Source organism: Macrobrachium rosenbergii, chromosome 47, assembly GCF_040412425.1.
Source record: "Macrobrachium rosenbergii isolate ZJJX-2024 chromosome 47, ASM4041242v1, whole genome shotgun sequence".
NCBI classification, from domain to species: domain Eukaryota; kingdom Metazoa; phylum Arthropoda; class Malacostraca; order Decapoda; family Palaemonidae; genus Macrobrachium; species Macrobrachium rosenbergii.
Window position 1 is genome coordinate 24,357,995 of NC_089787.1, and position 12,379 is coordinate 24,370,373.

Sequence of the window (12,379 nt, forward strand, 5' to 3'; positions counted from 1 at the left end):
TACATTAGTTTACCCTCTACTTACATCATTCATTTGAGAAAAGTAAGTCAAGTGGATGCAGTATTTTCAGGAATAATTCATAAATACGTGAATGTGCATATGTGTATGCGCATGTGCGTATGAGTTAGAGATCACAAAACTCGTGTAATGGTATGCAAGATTTCCTTCAAGTCAGGAATACAAGGGCTGTATCATATAGATAAAAAATAATAGTAAACGAATATGTATAAAAAACAGATAAATTACCATTTGCATGAATGAATACCACAAGACAATGGAGTCTAAATATAAAGTAAAAATGAATACAGTAGTTCCCAAAAAGATTATAGCCTTGGACGCAAAAATGAAATACGATATCAAATTAATTGCTGCATTTATCAGCACTTCAGACACTTGCTTCCACTTACTTGTAGACAGATGACCAATAGAACAGAGGTATAAATGGCTGCCTTCATTTCCATCTCTCACGGCGCTTATCTGACAAAACATCCAAGGGGAGTTTAACTTTTACATAAAAAGCAGTATGCTATATAATGACATGCTGAAAGAATGTAAGTTTGAAAAGGAAAAAAACTTATAATTGAACTTTTCATATACATTACATCTTAAATAGGTTATGTGCACTTTTTTTTACCATTCTAAGCAAAAAAACATTAATTTTCGGCCTATACTTACAAAGACAAACTTATGAGCTACTTTTAACATGAAATAAATAACTTACGATGGGAACTCAAGAAAGACTCCTGGAGAATGCAGAGGACGAAATGCTGCTGGAGAGACAAGAACTCAGCCTATACAGTACATATCCTGTTAACTGTCCTCGAGATCTTCCCCTCACTTTACCCGTTTCTTCTCTTCCTTAATTAGAGGCAAATACCTTCCTAGTTCCGAAGTCACATGGGACGAAATCACGCGATACCAGTCAATGTTGTTATGGCCCCTTGGATTTGGGAAACTGATTGGCCGTTTGGCATGATTTTGTGCGCCATGTTGAGGCAATCACGATGAGCACTGCGGCATCTCACGCGAAGCTAGTGTCCAATTGCGTAACATTTACCTTCAATAATACACCGGACGTTTCTACCACCTGAATCCTAATTTTCTTCTGAGGTTTCATTTAAGATATATTAAAACCTTTGGTTCATTATATGAGGACTAAATGCCTCTTCAAGAATTTAAATTTTTGCTTCAATTGTTGTTCAATTTCATGACAAGAATGGTAACTTAAGCTTTCTGGATAAGGGGAACTCTCTGGCTTAAAGATGGCCCTACATTTTTCTCCGTCTGACTGCAGTGCCTTTATATCCTTGACTGCTTTTCCCTACTGAGCGCGTTAAAAATCAAAATTGTGTCGGTAAAAACGGGGAAAGAATGACACCTGTATTCCGTTTTTAAGCCTGCTCTTGAAGAGTCTATTTCACGTGTTCTCGTTACACTCTAAATCTTTTCACATGAAGGCATCCACTGGTCTTGCAGTTTTATTAGATATTTTACAAGACTACAATTCACTTGGTTACATAAATGCCAGAATCATGAGATTGTTCAGTGTATTTTCAAAGACCCAAATGTTTATAGATGTTACAGAAAAAACATTTTTACAGAAAGCAAAGACTTATTGTGTGTACATGATGATTAATGTGCAATGGAAATACAGTAACTGACAATGAACTTCGAGATTTTGAAATGGCAAGAAATCCTAAGGGGACGCTAAAAATTGTCTTGAAATATTTCAAGTGGGAACTTCCTATTGTAATTTCATTACTGTATAACCATTAAGGTAAAATTTGTAACAAAACCATATCAGTACCTAATAAATGTTTCTTTGAAGAAACAAAATAATTACTTCAGTATAATGTGACTTCTACAAATTACTGGACTGCATTTATTTTTCATAAACCTAACAACTACCTATATAGAGAAAATAACATTCTTTAAGGTAAATCAAATAATGTTCTACTTCATAACTTTTATTTAAACAAAAATTATATGAAGCACTGCTAACATACGACTTTCAGGTGTGAAAGTAAACTATCTATTGTACTATTCTTCAGCCTGTCACCATTATATTGATAAAAAAAAATAAAGGTCACTGATAACAAAAGAAAAAAAAAAAAAAATTACGGTGCCAATAAACTGGACGGCGACTAAAGTCAGCCACTGGAAAAATGAAAACATACCCAGCTCCCCATCCCCAACAAACCCACCCCCCAAAAAATGGAAACCCCGTGGCCAGGCTAAAACTCTCAAGCTAATATTAATACACAAGCTTCATTATCTTCTTAAATCTCTTAATTTCTTCATTACAAAAAAACAAAATAGCGATAGCAAACAACACAAACTATGAATTCTTACGTATGACAAATATTTTCCAAACATTTCCAAGACTCAAGTTCTGGTGCACAATTACAAGTGTTGAAATATTCAACTTGTGGATGGCTATGAAAGTTACTAATATCCACAACATTTACAACTGATGGCCTGCGGAGAACACAAGTGACGTGTCGTCACAAAACCCTAACAAAAGGCATAAAACCACAGTGAGGTACAGCAAGTACATTCCCAAAACAGTTGCATAAAGTGCACTGCAACTTTATCACTATAATTCAAAATGCAAACCATCTATTGTACAAACTTGTTTACCCATTCACGTCTTCTGTCACATTCACACAGTGTCATGAGCAAACTATCAATCATCCACTACCCTGCCAACATCTCCAGTGCCAGAAGGACCACTATTTAATGGAACACATCACCACTAAAATTCTTCCTTATCATTGTGTATATAAACTTGTAAATCATTCTGTCCCTTAATTATTGCATCCCCTAATGCCTAGATGAGCGGTGTGAAGACGATTCCCTCTCTTCGCGAGTTCTCACGTCCCTCTCGCGCTCCCTCTCCCGTTCCCTGTCCCTGTCACGGTCGCGTTCTCGCTCCCGCTCCCTGACAGGTTCTCTGACGTCTTCACGGGTTGTTCTTTCCTCTATGCGCTCGCGCGTGGGCCTCTCTTCAATGCGCTCCCGCCTTGCATCCCGTTCTCTGTACCTCTCGTCGTAGTATCTGAAATGTTTTGGACGCAGTCAGTGTAGAATCCTAATCCTACTAAGGCCGTAACTTACAGTAGAACATTTTCCAATCCAATATATTCTAAAGTGAATGAAAAAGATTCTCCCAACAGTATTTGTCCTCTTACAATTCTAGGCCATTTATTAATTCATACTACCTCCCTTCAATACTATTATTATCAAAGTGTTAACCAATCCACTGATTTGACAACCTTCACTCCCAAATGGATTGCAAAAATGAGTATGTAGAATGGATTAGGAATGGTGAGGTCTGCAAAACAGAAGACACAGGATTTACATCAACAGGAAGGCTTGAGAAATCACAGAAAACAGGGATCGAAGAAGACCAAAAGCCGATGGAGGTCAAACAAAATGCATGGGATGTTATCTTCCCTGTATACAAATCATTTACCTTTCTCTGTCTCTGTCTCTCTCACGGTCACGTTCTCTGGCTCTGTCGTACTCCCTTTCTCGGCTGTAAGAACGTTCATAATCTCGCTCGCGCTCAGCTCTCTCGGAAGTTCCACGTTCCCTTTCGCTACGGTGACGTTCATATTCCCTGTCACGAGAATGTGACCTCGATCGGTCTCGATAATCTCTCTCACGGGACCTTGATCTCTCACGTCTGTGTCTTCTGCTGCTTGGAGAACGTGACCTCTCCCTCCTCTTACTAGATCCGTAACTCTTGGCTTCAATGCCGTGTAATGTATCCTGAGAGAATGAAAACAAAAATGACTGAGTATAATATGCAAAACCTACAGATCACTTATCCATTGCAAATTTTTAAAAAATATGTCATTCCTACAGATAGATGTCAACTATTGACTGCTATGATATTCATGGACTTAATTCTCCTGGAGGATGCCAAAGGGTTTGGACCAATAAACAACAAACAAAGAAGAAAACTTTTACCATTAACTCACCTGTAGGGAACTCGTGAGAATTTTACATCTGTCATCATGTGCAACCTTGGACTGCTTGATGAGAGATATTGCTGTTACAAGTGTTTCAATAGCACTTGCATATTCACCTGAAGAAAACAGGTATTTACTGTTAATTTGCAATTACATAAAATTCTTATTACTACATTCTTGAAGTAAAAGTTCTAATGGGAGTGGCTACTTTATTTTGAGAAATGCATAAAAAAAAAAAAAGTGTTACTAAACCAGAGTTGAGACATTTCTTTAAGAATTCAGAACAAATGGAAAAATCTGGAAGAGAAACGAAGTACTTACATAACCCAAGATGAGTTTATGACAAAACTCATTTAACAATTGGAAACTTTATCCACGTGATATGATCAGAACCTTACCAGATGAGGCATCAGCAACAGCCCTTGCAATTGCTGAACTGGAAACTGTACGATTTCTGTTCATGATATCTTCAAACTCTGCCTCTGACAAGGGTGGGGGCCCGTCCATGCGGTGGTCACCCCCTCCGTAGCCGCTGTGCTGTAAGGAGAAGGTATTGTTTCACAGCTACATCATCAGGCAAATGAGAAAAACCTCACACACGAGTTGTACCTGACAAGGAATGCAGATGCAACTCGACTAAGAATGAAATTGAGTTTGCAACCATGTTCATGACTGCTACTTTGAAGGTTCAGGTCAGGTATGGATTAGCTGTGGTGAAAACAAATTCCTTGTGGGTCAGCTTTTACAATGTGTGCTGTTTTGGGGCATCTTTGTACGTTGATTTTGCATCACATTTCTTCAAGAAATAAAATGCTCTGGGGACAAACATTTCTTACAGCACTATTTTATCTTTTGGAAATATTACAGATGTATTAACAACAAAATCTCACTAACACAAAAAAAAAAAAAAACCTAAAACCTTCGTCCTGAAGTCATACCTTATTGACAATGGTAACTGCTATACAGCACCACAATTGCTCACTGAACAAATAATTATATATACATACAAAATACATTTGATATTAGAATAAAACTTATTTCTCTACAGCAATGTTCCAATAGAATTAAGTAGGAAAACAAAGATAAAGATAAAAAGTATAATTCTGGGTGGGAAAACTGCAAAAACCTTCACAACAAAACTATAATTGGGTAAATCTTGCCATCAGAGTTCAATCACAGAAATTTGCACTTTGTAAGTCGTATGACAATAAATACAAAACACCATTAAGCTAAAATTAATCGCATATTGGATATATCAAACGATTATAAAATAAAGGACTGATATATAGAATTAAATATTAACCTGAAATCATCAGTTTTATAAACTATAGCTAGGTACAATTATAAAAAAATGTACTTTGAAGAAAAAAAGATGAAAACTATGGTTATTTAAGCAACAAACGGCACTGATCAACAATGGAACACCTTGGGAGGAAAGACAAGACATGCAGCCTCTACACAAGACACCTGCATAGTATTTGCAATCACTATTATTATTATTAATAATTAATGAACATCTTCAAGCATTAATTTTTCTATTAATTTCTCCAAATTCCTTTTAAACTCCAATGTTAAGAGAGCAGACTATCATAAGCAGTGTAAGGCTAGGAGCTGACAAGTATCCTCAAGCCTAACTGGCACTGCGCTCAGCAAGATATGCCAAACGCAATACTAACTTTTTTTATATTCATACATCTATGGATAAAAGTTACGCACAAACAGTTTATGAATGCAAATTTCTAACATCTATCAAACTCTTGCTGTTTTAAAATTAAAATTCACAAAAATCAAGTACAACGTAGTCTCAATTATCCACTGAATTGAGCTGACAATATCAAATAAGCCTGTAAGCACTTACATTCACCTTGCTACTTTCAATACTGAATACACTTTCCATCATCCTCAAACATGCTTTCTCTCTCTCACTTCCTGTATTCAACATCAGCTATCATAAAACACACACTCATGGAGGTATCCCATTCACTCTCTACTGATTACTTCTTGCATTCAACATCAAAATCAATTACTGTTAAGCAGTTTAACCAGACCACCGAGTCAAAATACTTACACATGGCTGGTCTTTTAATAACAAAATTTACGTTCTGGTTCTTTAAAATAAAAACAATTACACCTGCCTGAGAGAAGCAAACCTTACAAGTGCATACATGTAAGTCAAACTTACGGCATGTGAAGAACAGAAAAAGAAACCCTTCCTAAAAGTTTTACATGAAAAGTACAAGTTGGAAAAAAAAAAAAAAAAAAACCCTGCCAACCATAGGTGTGCTTCCTCAGCAGCTCAAAGGCTTCATACAATTTTCTGCAAGCCAGCCAACAATACTTGGGAAATGGTTCTGTTTTGTGCATACTGGAATTTAATTTCCTAAGCTTCCGGGGGTTCAAATAATCTCAAGTCAATGATCCTTCTCTGCTCCAAAGTCTTTACTACTAGCCAAACGTACAAAGCAATGTGATTCATGGTGTTGAGCACTCTTCACACTGGACACTAATGATGCAAAATGAAAGAATTTAAAATAGTTCAAAGCAACAATAAACACTGTGGAGATCATCGATACTTTTACAAATCAAAGCATGAAAAACTATGAACAGACATTTTCTAGAACAAGTCCACCACATAACTTATCAAAGGGGAAATTACCTGTGATTGGGCATATTCAAATTTACAATAGAAAGAGAAAACCTAAGAACTCACATGCTTATTTGAGTGTGGTACTGTGCATCATGCATATACAATGTAAGTATATTATATTCTGTTGACAACTGTCACTATCATTATCAGAAACTGCAAACTTTGACCACCATATGGCTGGAATTAACTATACAATTAGCATTTTTATAGGAAAATTTCCTATGAAAATTCATTATCATCAAAAGGAGAAAAATAATTTATTTTATACACAAGAAACTATTGAAAATGTCCTGCTGTTTCTTTACAAGGAAACCGAAGTCACTAATAATATACATGACTCAAGTTTATATTTGGAATCAAACAAATGAGCGAGACGTGAATGGAAGGACAAGGTGTATCTCACCAAAATTAACTAACAACGACAATAAGGAAGCCCAATCATTTATGAAAACTTCAAAATACACAATTTGCAATCGGCTTCCCATTTCTTCCAACAAAACGTTGCTGTGATGGATAGCAGATTTTAAACATTACAAGAATACTCAAGCCTTAAGGATCTATCAACAAGTACTGGAAAGGAAGTAAACTGACAGTTTTATACTTATCACATGATTACGTTTTTCTTGGACACCTTCAAAAACTCAATTTCATGGTTAAATGACAATATGAAACATGTTATGCCAGTTATGTTGTGTGCATTCCAGAAATATGTAGAAAGCTTAAGTAAAATCAGTGCACCGAGACCATGGAATTTCTTAAGGTTTACTTCAGATTCTATTTATTGTTACACAGGAAAAGGGAAGCTTTAGATCTACTGTTGTGGCTGTTACAAACCTAGGCTAAAAATTACTGCACTTCAATATAACGGGTAAAAACGAACTGCTAACTCATGGCTAAACAAAATGAATATCTTCAGTACATAACTGAACACAGGATGAATTAGCTGACAAAAACCAGCAAGAAAATGCATTTACAAAATCATATTCACATCCTACATTTCATTAGTGAATAAAATACAAGCATAAAACATTAAAATAATAAAAGTACTCGCATCTTTTCAAATCTTGAGGAAGGGTCATGTGGGGAAGACTATCAGTGCTAATGTTAATGCTTCATTCAGCAACACAAGTGTTAGTATGTTACATTTTTTCCTGTATATTTCTAATACATAATACTGTAGCATTATTTACATGACTAAGTTAAAATCTGCCACTTGGCACTGACATTTTGGATACTAATTAATGTGGAATGATGATGAGTTTAATATGGTGACCAGTTACAGTTGTAGCCCATTTCTCAGGATTTTCATATGCCTTCATGGCCACATAGACAGGAATAAAAAATATTGAAGGATTTGTACTGGTTCTGTATTCCAAGAAATAAGACTACTCTATTCAAGTTTTAGGCAAATGCTTCAATTTGATAACCGTCCATACAACCAACCAATCCATGAATGCATCCATCAAGTGAGGAAGCAAACTGGAACCTGATTAATAATGTATTTGACATAACAAAGATCAATGCCCAAGTAGTATTCTAGTTTCTGCTGTCACAAAGTAGTATAAGCGACACCTTAGTCCTCTTTCTCCTTTCCTCTGACAGGGCTGCACTTTAGCTATACTAACATTTTTTTTGACAAGGGTGTGAAAACTGGAGCAAGACAACATTCAAGTTGGAAAACTATGAGAGATGCGAGCATAATGGAACGCAAGTAATGAGAGGCAGAGCAATGCAGCAAGGGGCCAAAGGGATGCCGCACAAAAACTTTTCAACTGCCTAGTGTGCCGCACAAGGCACACTGTAAGGAATACAGTCCAAAGGGATGTCATCTAGCTAAAAGACACATTTTACTTACTATAATACAGAACCTTAAGTTAATCCATAATCATAATGGTAGCATGCTTATGAAAAATGGTTATGAAATATTCAGTATATAAATTTCTCAGTGCTAACATGGAAGAAAACGAGGCTTCCTACTTCACAGGACTTTCATAAGGGCCGCACTGCAAATTCTTGAACTCTTACACGTAATTACAAATTACAAAAGGGTGCCTATAAATTGAAATTGCTGCTATTCATAAATTTTCTGGGGAGTATAGTTTCAAGCACATTAATTATAACCATGTCAAAACCTAAAATCTCCCAGATCATTTAATGGTATGTTTTCAAAACAAGATTCCTGACATACTCTGAAACCTTTATGTTGGAGTGGTATAATCAAGATCAATACAACACAACACATACTAGAGAATACACTGAACACTTGACTTATCAATAGTTACTCATCGTTGCAATTCCTTGAAAACGATTTTAATGTGGAAATAACTAGATGTAATTGGTTAGGAATCCTTTTTAAATGACTACTTTTACACTCAGGTTCCAAATAAATAAATAAAATCAATTTCATGTAAATAATGTACCTAGGAATTACCTTCAGAGAAATGAGTTAAAGAGGCACCACCGATGTAGCCTGCCAATGCTTACATGACTAACCATTAAATTACCAATATCTTTATGCATTTCTCTTGCCTACTGAACAGTAATAACCATTTCCAATATAAAAATACATCATCTACATGGGTCAAAAGGAAATAAAAAAAAAAAAACCTGCCAAAGGTGTAAACAACACCCGTTTCAGTCCACACATATACACATCTCTTACACAAAAAGTAACATTACATAAAGATATCTTCTAAGGAAATTCTTATTCAAGTTTCACTGTGACTAAATAAAGAAACTCGACACACACCTTTGTAACAATGATAACAATCATATGAATACTGTAATAAAGCTAATATCCAAATAACAACATACAGATTTCAAAGAGTACACAATGAGCAATACCTGATGTGGAGGTGGTGGAGGAGGGCCGTAATGAGCTGGTGGTGCAGCTGGAGGAGGAGGAGCACCGTGAGGTGGAAAGAAAGCTGGGTTGACGTGTGGTGCTGGAGGAGCACCTCCAGGTGGAGGGGGGCCATGAGGTGGAGGAGCACCATGTGGAGGAGGACCTGGGAAATTACATTACCATGAGGTGGTAAGACAACATCATACAAAATATTCAAGTCCGCAGCAAAGCCCCAAAGTGTCTTCTGCTGAGTGGGCTGGGCGCAAACACTTGCCCAACCAAGGTGGTTTTACAAACGTCAGAGTGGTTGGGAAGAGCAACAGTTTCTCTTTGCTTAACCAACTCCACTCGTAATACTAGTGACAGGAGCCATTTACCATACACTAAAAATAAAATCAATTGCAAGACCTACTTTTGTATTGTAACTGTGTAACATTCAATCAACACTAAAATTTATGTATTACTTTGAAAATATCTACTCATCCTTTCCTTTCTCAATCCTTAAGAATTAAAACAAAAAATGATTACAATCATGAACAATGGTCAACTGCAAATAGGAAAAGCACAGCTTAAAAACAATGAGTTACTTCACAAGCAATGCCAGAAATATGAAAACATTGTTTTTGGGAGGCAAAACTTGTGAGAAACTTTACAGAAGCTACTTCTGTCTACTGACATAAAGGAACCAATCTAAACCAACTTGCAAGAAACTGCATAAATATGGTCTGTCCCTGATTACTTGCATCAAACTAGCACCCACACACCACAGATTTTTCTCTAAGAGAACCTTGAAAGGACACTGTATTTGGTTTAAATGGTTGTGCAATGCATGCAGCACTAGAAACAAAATCAACTGGACTGTTAATACAGTTTTAGCTAAATCTTCATGCAAATTAATTAAAACATTTTACCCATTATCACTAGCAAGTCAATCAAGATAAAGGATAATACCTTACTGCAATTAACTTTTTCAAATACCTTTCATCATGATAAAACTCCAAATTTTGAGTAAACATACTCAACCTGACAATTCCAAATACTTTAGGATACAAAAAGATCAGTTAAAGAAATAAAAAAAAAAAAAAACAAAAGATATACCATACAAAGAACGACAATCTACAGTACTGAATACTATAATCCACAATTTGCTGTTTTCAAAATAATTCAACTTTAAGGAAAACCAATGCAGCCCTCTAATACTATTAGATATTTCATTAACAAACTTAGAAAATACAAGGTTATATTCCCCCCCCTAAAAAATGAAACATGAGCAGAACAACCAAATTGCCTTAAATTTTGATGGCCATTATCCAGCTACATCAAAACTGCAAAAATCCTATGCATCTAATAATCTTGCATTAACAGGAAGATATACCGAGTTTAAAACATTTTTTTTTACGCAACTCTACAAGGATCAAAGCACATTTCTGTTAACCATAAATACAGTTTTTCTAACACAAAAGTTCTTCCCTACAAACCAAGTACAAGTTCTTCCCTACAAACCAAGTACTATTATGTCACCTTATTTCTGCCGACACTGCATTCCCAGCCTAACCAGGCCTAATTAGCCATGATACAGAACACTTCTTTGTACATGTACTGTTCTGCTTACTGGTATTCCCTATGGTTCTGCCACACATTTTTTGTTAAGCAAAAAAATTCAACCTGTGAGGATATGAGGTCATCACTATCATAAAAAAAAAATGTTTCATCACAACCAAATTAATCATATACTGCCTGAACTGCTATTTAGGTTGGAGGAAGGCAATGCTATAGTTAATTGTAGGCAGAACAATAAAAAAAAAATACTTTCACATTCAAGAACTGTCATTGGCAACTGGCAAATTGGAGTCACATAGGTGATACCAGTACAAAATTTTTGGCAGTTTAACAAGACCTCTTTCAAAAATCAACTCTCACATTGCTGGCCTGAAGGACAGGCCAGACCAAGCCAAGAAAGGGCCAATGACAATTTATGACCAATGGAGTTGTGATGAAACAAATTCAAATCCTTCTTTGCTAATCTTTAGGAATGTTATACTCATGCAGTTCACTGATATTTCTTCCACTGAAATCTAATAGTTTCCTATAAAATATAGGAGGAAATATCATTAACAAGTTCAAATATAAACAACCTTCATAGGCTACATTTGTTTAAAAAATTAAGTAAATAAATAAAAGTAAAAATTCAATAAAACTGTTTCCAAGATATGAGAAAAAAAAATAAATAAAAAAAATAAAATAGAAATACATTGGAACAAAAAACTGGAAATGAATTACTCTAAATAATAACAGCGCTTATGGCAACTGCCACAGCAAGAACTTAGAATACATCATACACTGTCATGTGGAAAACCTTCATTAAATGTTAAGCCTACCTCACCTGATGCATAAATTGGAATAAATTTAGAGCAGAAGATACTTTGGTGTACATAAAGTTTTTTTTTTTTTTAACAAACTAATTATTAGACCATTCTAGGTATTTTTTAAGTATCAAGTGATAGACTACATTACTGAAACTATACATGTAGTTGAGTAAAATGACACATGGACTTGCATACAAGTCAAGCAACACTGATTTCACAGGTATTCCAATTGTGACTTTTCCTTAATTCCTAGAGATCAAAAATTTAACTGAATTTTAAACCATTTAGAGCTTTTTTTTTTTACAACTTTGCTGAATAAATGATTAGGGGATAAAACTTTTCCAGATTACTGTCCCATTTCTCAAACACACACACACACATACAGTACTTTAGAAACTGTCACCATCCAACTATAGAATATAAAGTAAGAACAAAGGATGTACGAAGAGAAAGGAAGAGCAAGTTCACTGAAAAGGTTGGCTGATTATTTCTCAAAAAGTTCTTGGAATGTTGTAAAGCATGAACCTTTAACACGTTTGTCATG

At 35.5% G+C, this 12,379-nt stretch overlaps 1 protein-coding gene across 2 annotated transcripts in view; it reads right to left on the minus strand.

Moving 5' to 3' along the window:
- Positions 1 to 1,951: 1,951 nt before the first annotated feature.
- Positions 1,952 to 12,379, minus strand: part of Cpsf6 (cleavage and polyadenylation specificity factor subunit 6) — a 29,803-nt gene continuing 19,375 nt past the window's right edge. For both annotated transcript variants that reach the window (XM_067090305.1, XM_067090306.1), the window contains 5 exons: positions 9,469 to 9,632; positions 4,376 to 4,514; positions 3,987 to 4,093; positions 3,476 to 3,774; positions 1,952 to 3,058 (listed from right to left, as the gene is read on the minus strand). In XM_067090305.1, coding sequence (XP_066946406.1) covers positions 2,824 to 3,058; positions 3,476 to 3,774; positions 3,987 to 4,093; positions 4,376 to 4,514; positions 9,469 to 9,632 — 944 coding nt within the window. In that variant the 3' untranslated portion in view covers positions 1,952 to 2,823. The remainder of the gene's footprint in view (positions 3,059 to 3,475; positions 3,775 to 3,986; positions 4,094 to 4,375; positions 4,515 to 9,468; positions 9,633 to 12,379) is intronic.